The sequence below is a fragment of the Abramis brama genome (assembly GCF_963993115.1).
Source record: "Abramis brama genome assembly, chromosome: 3".
In the NCBI taxonomy this organism is placed as follows: domain Eukaryota; kingdom Metazoa; phylum Chordata; class Actinopteri; order Cypriniformes; family Leuciscidae; genus Abramis; species Abramis brama.
Window position 1 is genome coordinate 27,758,282 of NC_139965.1, and position 26,291 is coordinate 27,784,572.

The 26,291-nt window shown below is 37.3% G+C and overlaps 1 protein-coding gene across 2 annotated transcripts; it reads right to left on the reverse strand.

The window, feature by feature from the left end:
• Positions 1–1,070: 1,070 nt before the first annotated feature.
• nr1h3 (nuclear receptor subfamily 1, group H, member 3) lies at positions 1,071–26,290 on the reverse strand. 2 transcript variants are annotated; one of them, XM_084107524.1, is made up of 11 exons: positions 26,168–26,290; positions 22,821–22,970; positions 20,607–20,689; positions 18,440–18,601; positions 17,900–18,166; positions 16,954–17,156; positions 13,461–13,640; positions 13,129–13,228; positions 4,944–5,057; positions 4,707–4,801; positions 1,071–3,859 (listed from the first exon to the last, which is right to left on the reverse strand). In XM_084107524.1, the coding sequence occupies exons 3-11, from the start codon at positions 20,647–20,649 to the stop codon at positions 3,713–3,715; spliced, it is 1,311 nt and encodes a 436-aa protein (XP_083963650.1). In that variant the 5' UTR covers positions 20,650–20,689; positions 22,821–22,970; positions 26,168–26,290; the 3' UTR covers positions 1,071–3,712. The 2 variants fall into 2 exon arrangements, with proteins under 2 accessions (XP_083963650.1, XP_083963651.1); XM_084107525.1 differs by lacking the exons at positions 22,821–22,970; positions 26,168–26,290 and adding an exon at positions 20,827–20,981.
• Between the last annotated feature and the right edge of the window lies 1 nt (position 26,291).

Here is a 26,291-nt window from a genome sequence, read left to right on the forward strand (position 1 = left end):
ATTTGGAGGGAAGGGAACTGATAGGGCGAAAAAGAAGTTATTTATTATTATTATTATTATTATAAGAATAATAAACGTAAATGATCACTAGATTCCTTATGACTTTACACTGAATTATAAATTAAATGAGAAATTGAGTGCTTCTACGTCATCACGCGGTACACAACAAACCAGTTTATAAAAAAAAAAAAAAAAAAAAATATATATATATATATATATATATATATATATATATATATATATATATATTGATATATATATCAATTTATTGGTAAGTGTCCTTGGTGTAATTCTTTATTTTTTCGGTTTGTTGTGTAGGCCTACCACATGTTGACATAGAACCACTCCAGTGGATTTCTGAGCCTGTTCTTTCTTAAAGAAAGATATTGATGTATATTTGAATTGATTTAAGAACTTTAATAATTAATTAGACTCTTCTATGGTGTATGATTTAGTTCATTTCAGAATTTCCGTTTTTTTATTTCGCTTTTTGCTAGTAAATGTTATATTATTTGTTGCAATAAAATCACTGCACTGATAGATTGCATTGTCGGAGAAAAACATAATAAATAAAGAAGAAAATTAAAAAGAACCGGTTTATTAAAAGGATGTGTTCAAAAGTACCGATTCTCTGAAAAGAATCACTCCCATCACTACTGTACTACAAACCGAGCGTGAGTTCCGCATACAGCCGGAGGCTGGGCCGTACCATTCATGCATCTAGAGGGGACATGCCTTCTTCACGTTTACGCTTATGCTTACACGTGAACTAGCGGGTTTTGTGGCGTTTATTCGTTTAATTAACAATGACAAGTTGGCACGAGGTTAAAAATGAAAACGTTCCTTGTGTGCTACAGACTGGATATCTTCCAATGATAAGTCTATTTTCTGAAGCGCTGATGTCTAATGACGTAGGCGTCTCGTTATTTGCATATCGCTCAGAGTGGGTGGGTTTGATAAAGTACACAAACACAATCCTGCTTCCGTCGGAAGCTCATATTACTTACTTTAGGATGCAGAGAGATGCTTACATAACACAAGTGCTAATAGACAGATCACTGACACCAATGTTGTAAGCTCAGATTCAGTATTTATTTACAGGTTCAACCCCTGATCTATTAAAAAACAGCATAATAATAAGACAGAAACAATACGGAGGTTCCCTGTTTTAGGTAAATGTATTTCTGTATAAAGAATAGGCTGAGTCATCTATTTTTTTTTCAGCATTTTCATCAGATAAATATATACTCTCACAAAACAATAAATTTAGTCTACTTTTAATTTATACATATAAAGCAGTATACCAAGGACTTAAGGCGTTAAAACGTAAGGTTGCATTTCTATTTCATTCTTCCATGACTCTCTGTTGAAGACTACGTTAATTCGAATAATGAGGTCCACTGAGCTGAGAGGGTACAAATAAATTAGAACTAAAATCAACTTTGCATTACACTCTGCCTCATGTAGTAACATTCTGTTAGATCATTTTATCATTTCAGTTTGGAGAAAAAGCTAATTACGCTCATTACAGTAATGACTAGAATTCATCTAAGCCTTCACAACTCCCATGTGCACAAACAGATGATAAGCAATGACAGATAAACAGGAAGATCATAGATCAACAATACATGTCTTTCAGTAGATTTTAGACCACGTTTCAGTCAGTGAACTGTGAGTTTGGCTGCTCAGCCAACTGTGATGTTCCTGAAATCTGAACGGATAGAAGGTAAAACACCTGCATCAATTCACCTGTGTTATCAAGCCATTGTGAAAGATTAGAATCTATTGTTATGATAAAACGAGCTTGGAAATAAAATCAGAAAGCAAAAAGAGCTTGAGGAAAACGATGTGCATTAGCAATTTATCTAGCTGACAGAAAAAAGAAAAAAAAGAAAAAAAAACATACACATGGATTATGAATTAAGTCAGCAAACAAATCTCAATATGCACAGTCAGGGCAAATAATGCCACAGCAAACCAACTGTTTTAGTCAATCGTAGAAATGTAGCTTTCTGTTCATTTTTTTGCATGTTAGTTTCCATGTTAAATTGATTCACAACAACCCATCAATTCATAAAAGTGGTTTTTAAAATCAGTAAAACCTGAATCGTACATGGTCACACTAGATTTTTGTATTGTCACGGAGCATAGTAGACATTACAAAGTGCTCTCACTCGCCAAGTCCCTTATTTCAGAGCTACTGCTGTGATATGGTTGTTTCACATACATTGCCAATCTCTCTTGATGAGGACGGGACAGGTTTTACTCTAAGTGCATTCAGACTGTCTGAATATTATCCTAATGTATAAGTGAGGTACAACAATAGTGTGTTAAAACAGACTATGCTAGATAATTGCAAATCACATAAAAATGAATATTAAAGATTGAAATAATTTAGTATGTGAAAATAAAAGTTGACAAAACTATCTTTATAGATGACTGGGTGTATATAAAGCTAAATATAACAATGTTATTATGAAAAAAAATCTCAACCACTGATTTTGGAGGATATATATTACTGTACTGTTAATTTGTTACTTGAGTTCGATTCTGGGGGCAAAAACAAAAACACAGTAATCAAGACATCTTAGGCAACAAACTGAGATATATTTTGTGCATTTATGTTAATGTTTTAAGAACGAACTGTCAAACAATATCAGCCCTCCACCAAGAAGAACTGATGAGTAAAAAAAAAGAAAGAAAAAAAAGAAAAACGACATCAGAGGTATATGTATCTCAGTAGTCGCTGTGAGTTGAGCAGCACACTGATTCTGATCCAGTGACTCTTAGCGATCCCCGTCAACCATATTCTACACTGATAAGCACTTTCAACCACTCCGAAACATCGGGCAGTACATTCGACCTCATAAAATCAGGCCATTTGGCTTTTTTTTTTCTTTTTCTTTTCTGAATATTCCAACCAGCAGAAAACAGAATTCCTTGTGAACGTTGTGATGTGCTGGATCAGTGTAACATGGGGTCTGAATCAATGTGGCCGGCACTGGTAAAGCACTGATTGATTTTTGTTATAAAAACCTTTGGGTGTTAACAAAAGATTGCATTTTAACATGAATCACAAGACTAAAAGCATGTCAAACATCATAATAAAAATGAGCGAATTAGCCTGTACTACTACTAACAGAAGACTTCCTCAATTCTGTGCGTGATCTATGCAAATTCAAAATAGCAGAATGCTGTCAGCCAAACAATCAGCCAGAGTGGAACCACAAAACACTGAATAAACATTTCTGTAATGAACAACCTCAGAGACAACCTCTTCTGTGAATTAGAGAGTAGAAACCATTGCCAAAAACCTGCTCAAAGCTTTTGGTACTGGAAACATTTAGTACAACATGAAAATAAAAAAAACAAAAACATGACCACATTGTTTGTGGTCACTCACTCTAGCAAGCAAGTCTCTGAATCCAAACCCATCCGGAACCCCAAGCTCAAAAGATCCACTACCTGTTTTGATCAGTCCCTGAGCTACTTCTGGCCATACAGTCTATCAAAAGCACATTCGAAGGAAGCAGCTCACTGACCACTGGGTCCAAAATATAGAAGTCAAGGAAGAGAATGATAAAACCAGGCTCCTTGTTACTCCGGGAGACATTTCAGCCCTTAAGGACCATGTGTTCGGTCTGTAGACGACTCTTGCCCACCCAGGTTTCCCTGACAATGGCTCATTCTGTCCTGAAGGCGGAGGTCTGGCTCACTCATGCACGTCCCAAATTTCAGAAAGTAGAGGCGGGAGTTTCTTGTCTTGGAGGCGCAGAGCAAAGACTTGCTCTGAGTGGACGCTGCTCAGTGTGCGGAGACTGACCAGCTTCATCAGCATTCGGGGAAACATCAGATGATCCTTTGATGGAAATTAAAGAGTAGTGGATGATTAGGAATACATAGTAATAGCAAAACCTCATCCGTTACACAGTGTTTTTATTGGTAAAAATATTACAAATATTTACGTTAATTCAAATAAAGCTAAAATAAAATATAACTCATATTAGATGAAAAACTAAATAAAACAAGTTTAAGTTGAAGCATTAAAATTACTAAAACTGAAATAAAAATAAATTAAAGCTAAATAGCAATATTTAAAAAGGAATAAAAATTACAAGAACAGTGCAAAATAAATTAAAATCTGAAAACATAAAATAAAGCTAATTGAAAATATCAACAAATACTATAATAGTATTTTAATAATACTAAAATAACACTGGTTATAGACGATTGTTATTGTATGTTATTGTTGCAAGTGTGGAATCACCAGTGCCACCTACTGGACGTAAAAGGACACAACAGACAAACTATATAGTGGTCCTCTGACAAACTAATCTCGATACATTACTGTTCTGTTGGGGTCAGTAAAAAATTTCTGTTTTAAAGAAATCATTAATTTTATTCAGGGAGGATGCATTACATTGATCAAAAGTGACAGTAAAAACATTTAGAATGTTACAAAATATTTCTATTTCAAATACATGCTGTTCTTTTGAACATTTTATTCGTTAAATAATCTTGAAAAAACGTATTACGGGTTTCCAAAATATTTCTTGAGCAGCAAATCAGCATTTTACAATGATTTCTGAAGGATCACGTGACACTGAAGACTGGAGTAACGACTGCTAAAAAAATCAGCTTTGCATTACAGGAATAAATTACATTTTAAAATAATGGGTATTTTAAAAGAGGTAAATCATACTCACGTTGGGTCGTTTTATTCTGATGTAGGAGTGCAGGGCGTCCACATATGGCTGCTGTAGTCTTTCCACTAACTCATGATCCTGCACGTTCGGTCGGTCTGACCCCCCACACACACACACAAACACAGTGTGATTGACGCAAATGAATAATGCTGCATTTCATTAGTTTTGTGAGAAATTGCCTGATAAGACTCACCAGAAGACAAACAACATAATGTTGGTTTTGTGTGTCAAACTGACCTGCTGAGAAAATGTTGATCGCGATGAGCAAAGCGTACTCTGCCTCGTCCAGGTTGAGGTCGTTCATGCCTTTCGAAAACTCAAAGATGGGGTTGATGAACTCAACCTGCAGCCCTACAGGTGAGTCAGAGAGGACAGAGATCATATCAGGGCATGAACAACAAAAATAGGTCTCAAATTAAGCCACACTAGAAAAAAACTTGTGAAGTTTAGGTTCGGGTGGGTTAAACAGCTTGCAGCTTTGTCCGGTTAGAACAGTGATGTCTCAAACTAAGAATCGTTAAAATGATCCTTTATTGAGCAGTGTAGTCTTACAAGGTCAGATTCCCAGGAAGATTAAAACAAACAAATTAAACAGAGCTATAAAGTATCCAAACAGCGGATCCATGCATTCAGTCTCACAGCACGTAGCAATCCGGTAGAAGAGTTCTCTTGTGAATGACGTCTGATGGAACAACAATGGAACAGGCTGGAAACACTACACAATGTGGTTTAATTCAGCCTTATTACACGGCTCTGTGGAATACTTGATTCTGATTGGTCAATAGCGCCATCCAGCGGTATGTTATTCCCAGATAACAACCGCTCAAAACAGTTAACGCAGGCTCATCCGGGTCACAGAAGTCAGAAGCGCTAGGAACGGTTTTTCTTTGTGGAAGTTTTGCATTTGGTGAGCTAATAAAGTACTAAAACTCAGTCGAATCAATATTTTGTGTACAGATATTTAACTATCATTTTAACTATTTAACAAGTATCGTGGACTCACTCTCTCTTGTTTCATACAAACGCAGCTGCTGCCATTTTCTGACGATTGTTTTGCCCACTGTTGGATTATAAAATACAAACAGGTACGATTTTAAGATTTTCAATATCTCTTATCTCCATAATTATTTATGAGGTGAAATGCTGTGTAATAAGTGGTATGACCTAGTAACTGCTATCTCCGCGGAAGCTTTGCGTTTAAACACCTAATAAAATATTTAAACTCCGATCAATATTGCGTGTCTAATTATTTACTTATGTGGCAAGTAGCCGTGTTATTACATGGCTACCTACCAAATAAATCAATAATTTGACACAAAATATTGATTTAAAAAGGAGTTTATTGGTTTAAAAACGATTGTATTGCTTCCGCTAAAGAAAATAGTCCGTTCCGTCTCTACGGTTAGAATCCTGCGTCCATAGCAACGCTCTGTTTTTCATGGCAACGGGGTGTGTTATACCAAAGTCCTTTTCTGGTTATACTTAGCAGCGGTCTGTTATCAAGAAATAACAGACCGCATTCTACGTTAGAATTCAACCAAGTCTCTCAACCATGAGAGAACCGGCTGGATGTATATTATCCCTTACATATATGTTTGAACCAGAAACTGATTCAGAAGAAGAAAAGGAAGCACGATTTGACCCTTCGCTAAGCCCCGCCCTCCTTAGTTACTGTTGCTATGCCTGTCAAGCTTTTGCGCCTGGCACGTCTATTACAGTATGTATGCACCGGTGTCAGACATTCCCAAGGAGATAATTAGTCATTTTTGGCGAACAGGTGAAAATCTGAGAAAACAAGACAAAAGGGACTGCAGTCGAGGGATATATCCACGACATAATATGCAACCGATTACAGAATAATTTAATCAAAATTGAAGCTAAAGGCTATACTGTAGGTCCCAGCGCAAGCAGCAGCCGCCTCATACGCTGACCATTCAAATGGGAAACACACGAATTGAGGAACAGCTATGGTAAGTGAAATTTGAAAATAATCTAATGATTATAAATCAAACAGCTTATCCATAAATCTTGTGGAATAAACACAAGACATTAGCCTGACTAGACCACTTTGCAATGATAACATTCTCCCGCTTATATTTTTAGCGCGCCAGGCTAACGTTACTGCTCACACGTCGTGGGTCACATTAGTATGAAGGTAAATCAGTAGCAAAACTCGAGAGCACGTAAATGTGAATTTGAGAACTTGTACAATAAATATTCGTACTTGTACATGAACATTTACACTCACAGCTCCAATGTGAAAACCTGTCAAATAAAAATCTGAAGTTGAATGTTGAAATTTGCACTCGCATACAATAGTCACAAACCTGTATTCTGAATCTGAAGCTGCAGACAAGTAGACACAAATGTGTAAAATGCCATTCACAGAAATACAACGACAGACACAAACTTGTAATATATATTTTGCGTTTAATCTTACGTTCACATTCGCAGTACTACCTCAAATAGGCACTTGCAACTTCTTAAAGGCAGGGTAGGTAGGACTATATAAAAATAAAAGATCCAAATTTGTTAAAACTTTCTATATATATCAATACATAATTAAAATGTAAGTACTCTGAAAAAAAGAGTATAAAAATCAAGTGACTCTAGACCGTTTAATCTGTATTAAACACAGCTCATTATTTCGATTCGGGACGAATCAAAGGATTGGCTTAGGCGACTGTCACTCTCTCTCGCAACCATGGCAACCACCCTTTTGCCACGGGATCTGCCCTCTTGCGCGCGCACGTTTGATTTGAGGAATTCGAGAGGCACGGAACCTAGGAATAGCAAAACAATGGCAGACAAAGAGCAATCAAAATTCACATTACCGGCATGCAGTTAGTGAAGGCAAACAAGGCAAAAAAAGAAGACAGTTCTAGAAAAGGCAATGAACAAAAAGTCTTTGGATAAACAAAGAAATAAAACGCGTGTCAATATCATCGTGGCTTTCCAGCGACCACCCCGTCCTCAGCCTCTACTTCCTCGGACCCTAGTTGCACGCCACGGCCTCTTGCACGACCTCCTCTGCTTCGCCCTAAAATTATTTTTATTTTACAAAAGGACATTTTACAAACCTACATTTTGCGCATGTGCTCCTGCATGCACTTTTCCAGTCACAACACAGCAATCAAAGGAGGACGCGCTGAAAACTGTAATGCTGTTCTCTTCCATCATAACTCGTACTGAGAAGGTTTGAGTTGCAAAGGAATTTGTGACTGTTTCAGCTGTTCAACCACATCAAAGTTTCGTAATTAGTAAGTCCGTGCTTTTTCTCTTTTTGTTCTTATGTGCTGAAGGGCTGCTGTGCCTTGGTGAAACGGTGTTTGTACGTACGTGAAGAGCTCTTTTCCAAAACGCCATAAACCTAAAAAGCTGCCTCAAAGAACCAGCAAAAGTAATGATTATGAATGTGTAAAATATTGCAATAAGACATTTTAATTGTTTATTAATTTCTGTGTCGGCTGCAAAGATGAAGTTGACGATATTTGACTCGCGATCTTCGCAGTAGGCTAGTGAACGCATGCACCGGAGAAATGCACATTTAGGCTACATAGTTTTATTTTGTTTTGGATGGTTTTGTTTAGAACCAGATTTCTGTAAATATATTCCACATTTTTTAGGCCTGTGAGGCGAGGCTACGGTTCGGTTCACGATGATATAATCTCCAGTTCAAGCACCTTATGTTGTGATTGATAGCCTATATTTACTTTATGTATTTAATCCAGGAATGAAAATATTAATGAATTAATGAAAAAAAAAAATATTAAAATTAAGATACAATTAATACAAAACGAAATTCGTTTTAAAGAAAGGCTTTGTGCTTTCTGTTTTGAGGTCTCTGTTAAAGTTTGAAAGTCTTAGTGCAGCTTTCAGAGCGCTCGCGTCCATAATGGAGAACTGTCAAGTAATATTGTTTTTTCCTCATAAATGCAAACACGAAAAATAAAAGACAAAAACTTTTTTTAAAAGACAAACCATAAATTTAGAAGAAAAAAAAAAAGATGGATTTATAGCGTTTTGGGGGAAAAATGAATGGATTTATACTGTTTTGAAAATGTTATTTTTTTTTTACTTTGAATTGATCATCAACAATATTGTTGTTTGATTTAATAATCACTGTTGCAAGAAGTGCCTAGTTAAGTTTTTTTTTTTTTTTTTTTTTTTTTGTAAGTGGAAAAAGTAGGGGCTGCCACAGATTCTGTTTAGTTAGCTCCTTTATTGTTTTTTTCTATAGCCTAGAATAATATAGGTCAAATGCAGCAAGTCAAAAGACCAACTGGACCTTTTTTGCCAGTTTGCTCACATTTCTTTGAAGGATGGCAAAAATATCGCCTGAATATCGATATCTAGATATTGGAAAAAAATATCGAGATATTCATTTTTGTCAATATCTCCCACCCCTACATGCAGAACACCATATATGTTATGAATCTTACACGAAATTCATCTTCAGCACAATATAACTGATGGTAATGTAAAAAAGTGTATCAATGCAACCTGTTTTTAGCTTATATAACTAGCTCGTTAACGAATCAAAAAATATATATATTTTAAATTTACCAATATCAATATGCTAGCTTGATAGTGAGTACTAAAATACATCTTATTTGTTTATATTCATAAGCAATTAGCGTTAGATTTTTTTATTACATGTGATTCTGACATGATGTCACTACATGCACTGTGCTCCTTCCTCTCTGCTTCTCTCAGGTAAATAATGCGTCTTCAGCTCAGCGGTTGGAGTCGCGCGTTCATGTGTTTTGGGGGCGTGGCTTTGGAAGGAGCCCAGAAGGGAGGGGGTGGAGTGAATGGAAATAATGAACTGTCTTTAAAACAGTCCTGAGAGGTCTACAGACACTCGATTTTTATACTTTCTTTTTCAGAGTACTTACATTTTAATTATGTATTGATATGTACATAAAGTTTAAACAAATTTGAAAAAGAAGTTTTTTAGACCATTCCTACCTACCCTGCCTTTAAATCTGTCACTGCAATTTCAAATTTCGCGCCTTGACTTTTGCTACTCTTTTCGCGATATATCAGGTGCAAAACTAACTTGTGCACTTGAAACTGAGAGGCGGCGAGAGAGAAAGGGGGGCGGGAGCTGGGGTGTTCAAAGGAGCCGTTTTATTGGTTGGCAGCTAGCCAATGAAATGGGACTTCGATGATATCACGAAACCCGTGTGCACTGAAATGCATTAGACTGATATTAAAAGAAATAAACGATATTATCAAACTCAGTAAACACAATGCTTATAATGCATACTACAGAAAAGCAGATGAGCACAGAATATGAACACAACGCGTTTAATTGAGACAGTGGTATTAAAAGACCAAACTCAGGAAACACCATACAAATAAAGCAAAGCAATTGAGCTCTGAATATGGATGCAACGGGTTTAATTGTACGTTTTCCTCCCATAGAAAACCAAGAAAACGCTTAATAAGACTTAATGGACCAACAGTTATAAAATAAATAAATAAAAAAAACAAAAAAAACACATAATTTGTTAAATTATTAATAAAACACAGGCAGCAAGTTTATTTGCACTGAACACACATTTGCTTTCTTTCGTCATATTCTGTGCTCATCTGCTTTTCTGTAGTATGCATTATAAGCATTGTGTTTACTGAGTTTGATAATATCGTTTATTTCTTTTAATATCAGTCTAATGCATTTCAGTGCACACGGGTTTCGTGACATCATCGAAGTCCCATTTCATTGGCTAGCTGCCAACCAATAAAACGGCTCCTTTGAACACCCCAGCTCCCGCCCCCCTTTCTCTCTCGCCGCCTCTCAGTTTCAAGTGCACAAGTTAGTTTTGCACCTGATATATCGCGAAAAGAGTAGCAAAAGTCAAGGCGCGAAATTTGAAATTGCAGTGACAGATTTGAGAAGTTGCAAGTGCCTATTTGAGGTAGTACTGCGAATGTGAACGTAAGATTAAACGCAAAATATATATTACAAGTTTGTGTCTGTCGTTGTATTTCTGTGAATGGCATTTTACACATTTGTGTCTACTTGTCTGCAGCTTCAGATTCAGAATACAGGTTTGTGACTATTGTATGCGAGTGCAAATTTCAACATTCAACTTCAGATTTTTATTTGACAGGTTTTCACATTGGAGCTGTGAGTGTAAATGTTCATGTACAAGTACGAATATTTATTGTACAAGTTCTCAAATTCACATTTACGTGCTCTCGAGTTTTGCTACTGATTTACCTTCATACATTAGTGACTACTGTTATGAACTGATTAAGTTTGCATAACAACCTTTTCCTTAGAGATCTCCGGCAAGCCCCCTGATGTTCCCTCCTTTTACTAACTACCGTTTTTTTTTTACTAGAACTAACACCGGGAGAGTCGCGATCGGATTGGGGTAAGTTACTAGTTAGGCCGTCGATTAACAAAATGCTGAAATATATAAGTAAGTTATGTCAGTGAGCCTCCGACTTGCCTTTAATCACACTGCTTGATCCACGAGCTGGACAATAACTTTATTCTAGAGCTGCTATAAAGCCAAAACACTTTACTTTTAATTTCCTATTATCAATGTAAAGCTGCTTTGGAACAATCTACATTGTTAAAAGCGCTATATAAATGACGATGACGCCCGGCATTTCTTCCCTTGGGTTTTAGGTTTCGGGAAGGGAAAAAAATCCACCACCCCGTCCAAACTTTTAGGATACCGGGTATTAGATTTGCACAATCCATACGCACAACGCTTCGGCATGTTTCCCTCGCTCGAAAGCTTGCCAGACCTCCCGCGCCTAGTTACGGTTGCTAAGCCACGATTGGCCTGTGGCGGTTTTCGGGCGTGGCTTAGCGAAGGGTCAAACTGATATGATCAGCCATTGGCTTGACTACGTTATCAAACAGCTAATAATGTGTTGCCAATGTTGTACAAACCATGTTCCTGTTCGCCATCTCAGAGACAAACAGCTGCCTTCTAACAATCAGTATCCTTACAAACGCTTTGAACATCATAGAACGTCAGTGGAGAAAGGCATAGTTCATCATAACATCGTAATATACATCACAATTCACTCGCTACATTGCTAAAATGTACCCGATTTTTCCTGTCCCTTCTTTAAAGGTGTTCTTGTGCTCACTGCAGAAAAGCCCCGCCCCACACTTTGACAGGATTGGTTACACTAGTGCAAAATGCCCGTGCAAAATAAGTTTTTAAGTGTGTTTTTAGTAATTGTTGGTTTGGTGTGTTTGAGTGCACATTGTTACAATTGCACAGCAAAAGTTCAGTGACAATTTTATTTGTGCATGGTAGAAAGCACACAGTGAACTCTGAGAAAACGCTATGCTTGAGCAAACAGTTTGTGAATAGGCAACTACAAATGATGCCCGTGAAAGAGACTGTGAACGCATTGAAAAGGATATGTTTAGTTGGTGAATAGCATTTACACAGTAGCGATAACGTTAAGCACACCAGAATGAAATATAATATTCAGAAGTAAACAGCATAGCTGACTTATAGATTCAGTTTACATCCACAAATGAATAAGCGCGTCGATTCAGGGAGCAGTGCAAAGTGCCCGTGCAAAATCAGTTTTTGTGAGCTGATCGCTGAACAAAAAAGTTCAGGAGATATTTCTTAGCGATGGCTGATTTCAACAGTTTCAATATGATAAAAAATAACTTTTATATTGATTCAATGGATTAATTGCATTTTGGAAAAAAAAAGTGTCATGAATTTATTGCATTTTTGGGGAAAAATAATCCGTTTTTATAATAAATCTTTGAAAATCAAAATCTGGATTTGCATTTTTTATGTTATTATAACCTAAAGATGCTATGTGAAAGTTTGAAACAGAAAATAGTGGTTTTCATCTTGCCACTTTCTTGGTAAAGAAAACACATTTTTACTCAAATTAATCAAAATGGATTTATCACGTTCTGGAACCAAACTATAATATTCAGAAGTAAACAGTGTAGCTGACTGAGTGTTTATGTCAGAATGTTTATTTTTAAACCACAACCTTCTTGGGGCTTCTTTGACCGATACAACCCTCTAATGTCAGAAAAGCCCCACCCCACACTTTGACAGGATTGGTTACATGTAAGTGACGGTAGGAAACAGGGGTGATTTCAAACCGCGTTTTTGAGACTGTCTTTGGTTCACTGCAGTTTTAAGGAGAAAATACTCAGCAATGGTGTTGACTAATGAATTTGCACATGGTTCGACAACATATAAACACGAACAATTTTAAAACTTGACTTAATTTTCACTTTCACATGAATTTAGGTGAAATTAACATTAAACTAAAAGTATTAAATGCTTTAGGAGTAGTTTTCATCATTAGTTGTAGTTGCCTAATGTTAACAAATAATATTCTTCTTTATTTTATCCATCAGGCAAGTTTAAATCGAGCACCCATACAACAACATTTCAAACAGTACCTGCTTTGGCGAAATCCTCCTTATTGTAGCTGAAGTCTTTGAGGAAGGTGATGCTGTCTATTGCTGGGTTATAACGTCTGGAAGTCTCTAGCAGCATGATCTACAGGGGAAAAGAAAGTTTAGCAGGTATGTAAAACAAGCGGTATCGGCTGCGCTTGGTTTTTCACGAGAAACAAAATTTGACACCGGGTGGCATTTTTTTCTAAAGCACTTCCAGTTACAAAACAACAGCAGAGACAAGTCTGCCAAACAAGAGTGTTCCATCTGTGCACACAAAAACAGTAACAGAGCATGACTGAAAACAATGTGTGTTAAGGGTCAGTCAGGCTGACCTCAATAGTTGAGGTCTTCAGCAAGGCGATCTGGTCCTCACGGGTGAGCTCCAGGAAGCCAGGCAGCTGTTTAGCAAAGTCTACAATCTCCTGCACAGACATGATGGCCAGCTCAGTGAAATGAGCAAACCGCTGTTGTCGAACCTCTCGGTTTAATGGGTCCTGATTCTGTGGCCATGGCTGAAAAACAACAAATCTTGATGTAAACATTTAGGATCAATGCATCAGAGATTCAGAAAGATGGCACAATGCGTAACTGGATATTTGAAGGATTAAACACACGTCTTTCGAAGCAAGGGCACAATGGAGACGCCAATTCATAGTTTTCAGTCACATGACTGGTACGGAGGAGACCTGGAAGGCAAAACACTGATAGAACTGAAGCACAGGCAGTACTCTAATGTATCAAGACACTGATATTAAAAGATCAAAATCAATATACACCTTATTGATGATGCATACTATATACACGCAAGCAGATGTGAAAATGAATGCAACACCCTAAATTGCACGTTAAGCCTTTAAAAAAAGAAGTTATTTTTCACTTTTTTCTGGCTTCATCTGCTTGCCTATAGATAATATTTAATTAATAGGGGGTATGGTGAATTTGGTCTTAATGCATTAAGCCACATTAAGCATTTTCTTTATAGTGGTTAGAGTCAGATTTACTAAACAGGGCAAATTAGCATGCGAGCGCAATTCCAAAATAGCGCCGATGGGAGTGGAAAGTTCTAGCCTGGATGCCAGCCGAACTTAGCCCCGCCCACGACATTTTTAGGTCGGGAGGTTCGGTCTGGACTTGATCCGTTGTGGAGCTATTATGCCAGAAGCTGTTCGGACCAATCAAATTGTCAGGGCGGGCTTTATACGATGATGGACAAGATGATCAACAGTAACGTAATCATCCACGTCACCAACAAGCGCTTGGGTTGAATTCGTTTACAACAAAGATGACTGCCGCTGGAGAATTGAGATTTCACACTTACAAACAAGTCAGATAGAATAAATGCATATTTGGCGTACTGTCTGAGGAGAGGCTCCGGGCTCGAACCCAAAGTACTCCCCCCGTATTCCAGGCTGTGGAAGAACAAGCCGAGAGTGAGTGGAGGGATGCTGAAAACTGTCAAGGAATGTTAGGTGAGTTGACAGAGTGAATAAATATATGCCTATTATGCTGATAGGGTAGACATGGTAATCGTTTGATGACAAGTTGATTGGATTGATTATTTGAACGTGCTCCTCCTGAACTTTGTTTATGAAACATCATGTGTAGATTCCGCCATCGCGTCTGTTATAGAAGATATCGACAGCGCATTCATTTTAAAAGAGGAACAGAGAACCGCGATCAAGGCATTTGTCGATCGGAAAGATGAATGAAGAACATACATCACTTACTCCGTTGCTCTGATTGGTTGTAGGTCTATCCAATAGAGACAGAGCGCAACGCGTCATAATCTGAAGACCACGCCCACCGGGGGGGAAAACAATCCAACCGACTCCATTGACTTTGCATTGCGAGAGGCTGCCTCCTTGTCATTTCTGACTTATAACAAAAGACAGAAAAATGCCTAAAAGCTGCTGTGTGACAAGGTGTACAGCAAACAAGCTAAAAAAAAGAGAAATAAGTTTTTATAATCTGTCGACCCCAAAAAAACTAGCGTTTAAGGACACAAAAGTGGGTACAGGCTGGAACGAATGGGTAAATTGTGGGATCCTGACACTCAGTATGCACAAAAAAATGCAGTAAACATTTTGTCACTGGTAAGTCAAATATCCAAATGTCAGTTTTATATATTAGCCTATATTTCTGTAAGCTAAGCTATACTGTCGCCGATTACGTTCCCTGCTCCAGTGGACGTAGCCTTGTTCTCAGTGTAATATGACACCTTGCGCTCTGTTTCAATTGCCTGTATCCACTTTTGTGTCCTTAAATGCTCGTTTTTTGGGGTCGACAGATTATAAAAAGTTATTTCTGTGTTATTTAGCTTGTTTGCTGTACACTTTTGTCACATAGCAGCTTTTAGACATTGTTTTGTTTTTTGTTATAAGTCAGAAATGACAAGGAGGCAGCCTCTCGCAATGCAAAGTCAATGGAGACGGTTGGATTGTTTTCCCCCCCGGTGTGGGCGTGGCCTAAATACGCTCTGTCTCTATTGAGTGCAGAGGCATTTTCCTTCCTGGTTCGGTTGAAACACGCCCCATAATCACAGCCCAATGGAGCAGTATCAGACTCACATTCTGACTAGAATCTGAGTATGACGACGTCAGGCTAGGAAAGTTCTAGATCACACGCAAATTAAAGAACACAGACGCAGCCGAATCATTTCCGTAATGACCAACGCAATCTACCGAGAGCAGTGCAAATTAGCATCAGGTTTAAGACATCCTTTTTTGGGGGGTAAATAATAGAGCAAATACCAGTAAATTGATGAGAGCAAACCTTAGTATTTAAAGGCCCCCTGAAATGGATCACAGATTTTTATGACATCACCGCAGACTTTAGCTTCTCATCACATCTTCTGTCCAATCAAATGCTCTCTAGAATCTAAAGCGTCCCGCGACTTCCGCCCCCTATACCACCTGGCCAAAGCGACCGTTGACACGTCACGTAGCAATATGGGTTGGAAATGTGTGTTCGGTTGCTCAGACGCTCTAGTTTTATTCTATTTTCCAACTGTACGTTGGTTAAGAATGAAATGGCTAGAATTTATTCACACCTCTACTATTGAATCCAACTTATCATCAGCGCTCGGATTCACTTCCATGGTGCTGTCAAGTACGACTTGCAGTCTGTGAGGTAAACTAAACGCTATTGGCTATTTGAAAACGGGGACATGCGTCAACGCATCATACAAAGCTGAGCGTTCGAAGTCACTTCAGTGGGCCTTTAAATACTCTCCCCTCCCATAAATTTTGCCTCTGAAAGGGAAACTCCCACAAATGCATATGCAATATGCTCAGCCGCAAAATAACCCTGTCCACACCTTTTCAGTGCTAATTTTTCACTTTCACTCAGGATTTTAAATCCTGATAGTAGTTTTTTAACACCAAAAGAGGGTTTGTGCTGCTGCAAGCTGTTAGTAAATCTGGCCCTAAACATGCAATTTAGCATGTTGCGTTCATATTCTGGGCACTTGTGTTCACCTGTATATAGAATGCATCATCAGTAAGTTGTATACTGAATTTGATGTTTTAATATCACTGTCTTTGTACATTAGTACTTAGTACAAACCTGGTAAAAAATAACTGGCTTAGACTTGTTTTGCCCTCCAGGTGGGCGTTTCTATAAGGGTGTGACATCATGTGAAAACTATGAATTGTAGTTTGATAAACATGTGACAAAGCAAAGCTACAGTCGTATTATCTAGGTCTGTTAGTCCGATTTCACAAAAAACAGATGGTACGATTTCAGTAATACAATTACATTTTAAAATGATGAATTACTGTTTTAGTCTGCTTGAAAAACTCTTACAGTGCACATAAATGCACTTACAGTGACTTTGGGCCGATCAAGAAAAGAGCGTTTGTTGCACTGCTTCTGCATGGACACCAGCTTTTCGATCATCTCCTGCTGTTCAGGAGCCAGAGGTGGCATCTCAGGGGCAGGGCTGGGTGTTGCCACTGTAGAGGTTCGTGCCGTCTCTTCTTCCTGTTTTTTCATCTTCTTCAGTCGGATCTGCTCTTCTGACAGCACACCTATAAGAGATATACAGATAAAGCTGCTAACAGAATGATAAGCACACGATCACAATGTCATATGGACATATCATAATAGATAAGATAAGAGTTTTGACGACAGCTGCATGGACTACCTGAGACATCCATGCTTAATGAAAAAAGCCAGACATGGGTGAAAAAGAAAGATACGCTGCCATTCAAAAATTTTATCGTTGGTTTAATAAATATAAATTAATATTTTTATTCAGTAAGGATGCATTAAATTGATCAAAAGTGACAGTAAAGACATTTATAAAGTTACAAAACATTTCTATTTCAAACAAATGCTGTTCTTTGAACTTTCTATTCATCAAAGAATCCTGAAAATCAGCTTCCACAAAAATATTAAGCAGCACAACTGTTTTTAACATTGATACAAATAAGAAATGTTTCTTAAGCATCAAATCAGCATAAAGCCTATTATAATGATTTCTGAAGGATCATGTGACACTGAAGACTGGAGTAATGATGCTGAAAATTCATCTTTGCCATCACAGGAATAAAAAAACTTTAAAAAATATCTCTATTCACATAGAAATAGTTATTTTAAACTGTAATAATATTTCACAATATTAGTGTTTTTACAGTATGTTTGATCAAATAAATGAAGCCTTGATGAGCATGAGAGACTTCTTTTTCTTTTCAAAAACATTTGAAAATCAGACCAACCCCAAACCTTTGAATGGCAGTGTAGATGTTGATGGTTAAAGAGCGTCACTCACATTGCTCTAGCATGCCCGCCTCCCTGCACTTGCGCAGACGGCACTGCTGACACTTGCGGCGCATGTACATGTCCATCTCGCAACGGCCGGAGTTCTTGCAGTTGTACTGAGCTCCTTTGATCACGCTGCGTCTGAAGAAACCTTTACAGCCCTCACAGCTCAGCACATTATAATGAAAGCCAGATGCTTTGTCTCCACATACGCTACACACCTCATTCCCCATCATCTTGGGAGCAGGGCCCTTCTTTCTCTTCGCTGGCTGACCCCCTGCACAAACACACACAGGACAGAGACACTAACGTATGAGCTTTGCAAATCCAAAGCAACATACACAAATAAATTAACTAACTAATGCATTATTATTTACTTAAATTAAGGCAGTTCATCCACACATATTGTATACACATACTGACATGCATGTCCCACATTATGTAACAGGTAAAGTTCAACTCTGCATTATCATTTTAAGCACTATAACCAATGTGAAGTATATGATCTATGACATGAGTCCAGATGTATCCTCCAGATGTTCAAGCTCACCTGGTGCAGGGGTGTCGTCTGAGGGGTACATCTTGATGTCGCTGGGCTCCATGAGCTCATTGTGCGAGGTGCTGTATGGGGCCGTTTGACTGAGAGTCTCCTGTTTCACTTCTGCTGTCAGTGCTGAAGGGCCCTCTTCACTGGCACAGCACAGTGAGTCCCCTGTACATAACGACAACACATTCCTTTCTTTTAGGGCTGGGTCTGATGATCAACCAGGTGTCCAATTAGTGAGAACAACTTGATTTTCTTTCTTTAGATATTTTTTAATATGGCGCTGCATACACATGCATACGGATGACGTTTGGTCATGTAACATGCTGTGTTTTTCACACTGATTTTATTTTACAGGGAGTTCTTAAGACTAGTCATTGAAGCAAGAATCCAACTAGATTTGAAAATGTATTGTTTTATACTTCTCTAGTTCTAATGGATGACAAATCACTGTGACTATAACACACCACACAACCAACAACATGCATTAAGGGGTTAGTTCACCCAAACATTTTTATTCTGTCATCATTTACTCACCCTTAATTTGTTACAAACCTGCATAAATGTCTTTGTTCTGCTGAACACAAAGGAAGATATTTTGGAAAAATGTTGGTAACCAGACAGTTGACGGTAGCCATTGACTTCCATAGTATTTTTTATTTTTTTTTCATTACTATGGAAGTCAATGGTGCCCCACAACTATTTGGTTATCCATATTCCTCAAAATATCTTCTTTTGTGTTCAACAGAAGAAAGAAACTCATACAGGTTTGGAACAACTTGAGAATTTTCTTTTTCGTGTGAATATCCCTTTAATATAACACACTGATATAACCTATTTTTATGTATTACAAACATTAACACACCTAGGTCAAGAATGCATAAATTTATGGAAAATTCCATCACATTAAAGCTTATGGTAGATGGTTAGCACTCTACCCATATGTTAATTTTTGGAAAGTATGGACAGTGCCCAACATTTTTAAATAATAAAATGATCATCATTATTAGCCGTGCATTAAAGATTTAGGTAAATTTATCTTAAGCGTTTTACCACTGGGCTCCTTCTGCCAAAAGGAGGAAGAATATCTCTCTTTTTTTCTGTTCTTACACCAAACATTTTTGGCTGCAAACTTTAGCATTCTTATTTCTTGTGTTTTTACATATGTGTAATATTTCTGTCATTAAGGTTATTGTTCACTGTGATGTTTATGGCAACGAGGAGCTAGATGATGTCTTAAACTTCATTTGCATGATGGGTAAATACCACTTTCACAAGGCAAGATACCTTAAATTTAAATCCAAAAAGTATTTGTTTCAGATTTACATTTACTATTATCATCACCTAAAAAAGTTCCACCAATAAAAAAAACATTTCGCATTATAGAAAAATTATCAAATAAATTGTATTTTTCCCTCTGCATTCCCCCACTTATTCTTTTTCTAATGTTGTATTTTTTGTTGAAATTTAAGTTTTGCAAATAATGAAAAATTTTAAAAAAAGTTTTATATTAGTTACCCACACCTCTATATAAAAACATATTAACACAAATAAATCACACGTTAGCATATTAATCATGCAAAACACCTTGAAATGTAACTACATAAATTCAACTGTACACTGCCAGTTTGGGCAAACAGTTTTGGTTACCACTGACTTCCGCTGTACTGACGATGAAAAAATTATTTACTATTAATTTTTAATTAATTACTATTAATTTACCCAGATATTTACTAAAATATCTCTTCTTTTAGTTTCTACAGAATAAAGTCATAGTTTTGGAATAAGATAAGTGAGTAAATGATGGCACTAACACAATATCTAGCATCACTTGGTTTGATATTTTGTTATTAACACAATAAAAAAACATGCATTACTCATAACACAATTACTTTTAAATAACTGGTGTCAAGGTGATTTTAGTGGATATATGGAGTCACTTTTTCAGTTCACAAAACCTTTGGTAAAATGTTTTGCTTAAAATAAACTTGTGTTATTTTTCTTAGAAATAAACGCCACTTGGTTTGATATTTTATTATCAAACGCAATGACATTCATACATTTATAGGTGTGACTAAAGTGTTCAACTATGTTCTGGCAGCTTCTGATTTGTATCTACCCTTTGTATGTGAACATTTTCACATTCTAGTGAAAGAAAAACAAAGAGTCTTACCATGACCAACATCAGTGATATCAGTCGTAGAAAGGGTGGACATCTTCCACACAGCCACTTGTCATAACGAACCAGCACTGCACCTGCAGAGCACAATGAAAGGCAAAGTTGAAGTCTTGAAAAACTGCCTGTTTCTGTTTTTAATATTCAGTCACAAGAACTGCCTCAAACTAACACTGACTTTGAATATACAGTTCGATACTAAATCAAAACCACCTACAGAGTAGAACAGCAAGCAGCAGAGTGTGTTCAAATCAAAAGGAGAATCAAAGCAACAATGACACACACACACACACACAAGCCAGTCACATATTATGGGCAGTAGAGGTCTGCCACTCTCACTGACAATAAGTGCACGCAAAGCTGATCTATACTAATGACTCTCAGTACAGTTCCTTAAGTAGTCACACTTCTGTATGGAAAGCTCACAAAAACTACACAGTCACCCTTTCACATCATGGGAATTTTTTCTTAAGCTAAACTGTGCAAAGCAAAAAAAGAAAAATTGAGAAATATTCATTGAATTGAGTGCATGTTTTCGCCAACTAAGCATGCTGTTTGAACAGCCTACTTGAGAATAGGAATTGAAAGTGCAAAAAAATCATGGGTGTTGTTTTGAGAGTTTTAGGAAATGAGATGGACATCCGATTTGGGGACGAATGCTTTGGGTAAAGGCTTGATCACATTAACCCTGACATGACATACAATTTACCTAAAGGAATTTTCCTGATGGACTTCCAATGGTGGATACATTTCACAAAGCAAATTTCACATCAGTTAAAGTTTGGTGATGCAAAAACCGCAGCACTAACCAAATAGCAAGTTACTTGTTCTGGCAGTGACCTCTGTATGGGCAGTTCACAACCACACGCGGGTCCTGCCTACTTTGCCAGTGAAACTTTGTTGTGCAAGAGTAAATGTGACCATGCAAAAAAATGCTGATACAATTCTACAAAATGACCTTATCAGCTAAAAAAAAAAGAACCATGACTCACAAAAATAAAATACTACTAGAAAAAAAGGAGGGGAAAAAAAACAAGGCATTCTAAGGGGAACTTCTTTAAATGACAATGTTGTTAACTGACAGGCCAAATGTATTCCAGGCCTTCCTAAAATTATATTGAAAAAGATATGCAGTAAACAGCGTTTCGGACCAAACACAAACAACTTGTCATAAAATACCCTACTATTCATTAAAATCCATTAGTTATAACTGTCTGACTAGAGTCTAGGGTATCATTTTGACATGCTTTCTTGTGATTAGAACTGTGATTTATTGCATTTATCATCTAAAGTGGATGCGCCGGAGCCCATATAGGTCACTATATCACATTTAGTTTTAGTAGTACGATTATTCAATGCATTTTAGATGGTTTATTCTTATATAGTGCATTAATAGAGGGAGAGGCGGGACATAGCGAGTGCCGAAAGAGTCTGTGTCTGTGCGTGCAGCTTGTCTGTGTAGGAGATCCAACGAATTCCTGCACTGAAAGCACGAGTGCTGCATGAGAAAAATGAAAGCTTAGGGAGTTTCAGTGACATTACTACATTAAACTACTATATATAATGTTGAATATAATGTATAATAAATGCAATGTGGGGATATTTGTGGGTTCTGATAATAATATTATTATTCTTTTGATAATAATAAAGTAATATTAATAATAAAAACCTCTCTTCTTTATTTTGGCTTAAAATATCAAGATAGTATCGTATTGTGAGTTCCGTATTGCGATTTGTATCGAATCATGACATGAGGGTCTATTATTATGATCACTTTTTCTCTAAATCAAACGGTATTCCTAAATTCAGTTGTAGCATACAAACTATTTATTTTAGTTTTTAGTATGTTTTAATTTATCTTAAATTTTAATAGATTTATAATACTGGCCATAACATGAAAATCACCAAGAATTTTATTCTGGTGAATTTTTACGCCGATATACCAATAAGATTAGTTAAATAATTCATGAATTAGACTGTTACACAAAAAGTTTACACACGCAAACATCTGGACCATTAGCATGACACAATTAAAACACATATAACTATGAATACAGAGTTGTAGATTTGAACATTAAGGTGAAATGAACAAAAAAAAAAGGTCAAATCTTTTCAGCATCCAATAAAACACTCCAAATGTATTGATATATTATGTAAAGTGTGTGTATATGGGCACTGAAGCATGTTAATGTGAGTGAGAGCCCCACTTACCCCTAGAATGATGATTTGTTATTGTCCATCCATGTTGTTCTCTGCGTCACTAACAGCACATCACATTTTTTCTCTCCAATAGTAAGGATGCCATCAGAGGAAACTTCTCTCCTATAATAGACTCTTCACTTCAGTGTCACAGTTTTCTGACTGACAGAAAAACAAAGAGAGGAAAAACTAGAGTGACTTCTGTTTTGGAGGTCGTATAGCTCCAAAGCTGAGCTGTTCGGAAGGATTATATAAAAACAAGAAAGCAAGAGAGAAAACAAGTCAATGGATAGAATGACAGAAGAGAAGGTAAATGAGTGAGTAAAAGAGAGAAGAGAGAAGGAAAAAGGAGGGAGAAAAAGAGAGCAAGAGGGCACATGAGAGGTTACTAGCGGTCATTCACATGGCTGTGAAATCCCCACAGAGGCCTGAGCTCAAACCTCCACCTTTTGTAAGTGTCTCCCAAAGCACATCTTGGAATTTAATGCAGAAAGATATGGAGTCGCTGAACAGATGCACAAAGAACATCTCAGAACATCTCCTGGATATGAGTTATGGGTTTATTGAATTGAAATGTCATAAAATGTTTGTGCTTTAACAGTCAGAATAATTTCAACCAGGATACGACCCTTATGTCGTGTCATTCCACTGTTACACTTAAACCAGGAACAGACCAAAGTCCAGGTTATGTCACCAGTCGTACAAAACTTAGAATTTAAAACAAATAAAATGGCAACTGCAAAACCATAACAGGTTAGAAACTCTTAGCAGCCCCAAATAATGAACAATAATACACTTTCTGCACAACCATTTCTTATATACAAGCTGGAAAGTAAGATGTACTTCTAAAGAAACTCATTTTGTTCATAAATTGCATGATAATCAGCACACATTATATCAGCTGTAAGAAAAGACAATGGATCCGTTGTAAAATGGAGAAAGAATCCTGTCATTGTCTTAAATCCCCTTTGTTCAAGGGCTCGATGAATTGTGTAGCTCTAATTTGAATTAAACATTAAAATGACATTGACCATGAGTCATGACCTGATGTAAACCAATGGAAGGCTTCTTTCAATGTCCAATGTTCTGTACTTATCAGTGTGCCGTAACCTTTGTCCTGTAAACCAGTGTGCTCTACATCTGCCAGATCAAGAGTCAGATCATCTGCTGGCAGACATGATAGCTGGATAATAGTGACAATGAACAACTGAAACAAGAATAACAGGCCATCATTCCGACCACTTCATTTCAGTAGAAATATTTAATTTGCTCTTGCCTGTACAAGTTGTGTTTTTCGCAAAATTCTGCCTAAAAGTTTCAAGCCCGAAAATATGTTGAAGTTTGGATTTAGCTTATTTCAGGAAGTGGTGTTTTCCAATTCTGTACAAGCTTCCTCTAATTTTTCATGAGAATTAAGAGGAAGAAACCCCTACTATTCATAGGATGCAGATTCATAATGCGAAATGGTAGCATTCGATTTAGTCTAAAAGTACTGTTGGGTTAGACTCTCAACACAGAACTACTTCTTAAATTCTAAAATTAACCAAATTGCTGAAAAAACAGATACTAAAACGGAGAAGATGCGTAGGCTGGTTTCCACCCTGAAACAGACTACGCCTATTGCCACATATTGGTCTTTCATAGAAAATGCCCACAAAACTATGTAGCCTACCACTTCACCCACCTTTTTTCATGCAGAGTACTCAATTGTGGGAGCGAGGTAAATTAAGCATGAACTGTGTATCATACTACGACAGCTAAAAACTGCTCTTTTACAAGCATACAGATGGCATTGACTGTACACCAACTTTTAATGTCTCAACATATTTGAAAAATAAAAAAGAACGACTGCTAAAATTTCACTGAATTGACTAAATATACAGCACTCGTCGCTGGTAAGTGTGCTCATTTACAGTGAGTGACATGTTGAAGGTAGGGTACATTAGGTTGCATATAATCATACACATGCTGATTTTAATAACACAACAGAAGTAACAGATATTTTCCTCTGTATTGTGATGTACATTTGAGTGTAATGGATTTTCGAAAAGAAAAAAAATGTAAGATGGGGACTTGCTTCTATGCATTAATTGTTAATTAGATTTTGAGATGTGAATGTTGCTCTCAAAAGTGGGAAAAACTGAACAAGCTTGCAGGGCCGGCGGGGTTTAAGCGGACTAAATGATTGGAGAAATCCGGCATACATCACCAGCGAGAAGTCTGTCATTTCCACCAGAAGGTCCAGTTACGACATTTTGAATAATTAAAAATTACGAGGTGAAAAAAAGAAAAGAGACATCGACATGGATGAATCGTTCGCAATAAGATCTATAACATGCACTTAGAAAATAGATGTGATGAATTTTCATTTCATGCCGATTTTAAGAATACCAACACAACTGCAAACGTGATTATTGATTTTATAACAGTTATGTTGCAACAAGGAAAATTGTTCTAAAAGAATCAATCATCGAGCTAATTGGAATAACTAACAAAAACCAAAAGCCTGTCTGGAGCTGAAGCCACTCCTCGTCTCAAACCTTCTGCAATCCCATTCCGAGACGCCACTCCGTGTTTTCCATTTCTCGCTCCCTGCTCCTCAACTAAAGAGAGAAAACCGATGAGAGCGATCGTGGAAACACACACAGACCTTCTTCTGAATTTCATAACTTAACCTCTCATCGCTGCAGCGATTCGCGAGTGAGAACAAATTAAAAACATTAAAAAAAAACAATAATAATAAAAACAGTCACATGGCTGTCATACTAATAATTATCAGCACAACTGTTAGCTCACTCGACCTGTCAAATTGGAATTGTATAAACAGCTCAAGATAACTTCATAGCTGCTCTTTCACACACATTTCTGTGAAGGATTCAATTCGGAGTACTCTAACGGCTTTAGTCTGTACTTCACCCCAAATACTGTAACTCTGAGGATTAGCCTCTAATTAACTCAGGACATGATCAACAGGACAGATCACGGATTATAAAACTAGCTATACTGAACAGCAGTGTTAGTGGTAGCACTCATCAGCTAGCCAAAACACCCTGTTAGCCTTTGCACCTTAAAACAACCACGGTGTAATAAATTCAACAATCCCAGCAACTAACCCACCATCTAATCACTGACAGATTAAAACTGACAACCTTACGGTAAGCGAGTTAGACAACTGTCGTTTGATCCGGGGTGTTTACAAGCGTTATATGAAGCACTGACAGACATGTCTCCCATCATGACAGCTACAGGAGCTAACATTTATACCTCATTACACAGCCCTTGTACCGCGTAAACACTCATGTAACTCCCTCAAGAGATGGCGTGGTCATATGAGAATAACGCTCATTTTCTAGTAATACCTCGCTTTGCTGCTGATGACGAGATCTTTAATCCTACACGGTGAACTTTACACTGGCGATGTGAAGAGAGAAACGCCTAGGTAGGCCGTGGAGAGAGAGAGAGATCTCTAAGATGGCTACATAC

What these genes read in the sequence shown, in the direction of transcription:
- nr1h3 (XM_084107524.1), bottom strand. Translation starts at nt 20,649, where the DNA reads ATGTCCACCCTTTCTACGACTGATATCACTGATGTTGGTCATG. An exon ending in AGACGACACCCCTGCACCAG is followed by an intron (nt 18,167 to 18,439) that starts GTGAGCTTGAAC and finishes GTGTTTGTGCAG; the next exon opens with GGGGTCAGCCAGCGAAGAGA. An exon ending in GGCGGGCATGCTAGAGCAAT is followed by an intron (nt 17,157 to 17,899) that starts GTGAGTGACGCT and finishes TATCTCTTATAG; the next exon opens with GTGTGCTGTCAGAAGAGCAG.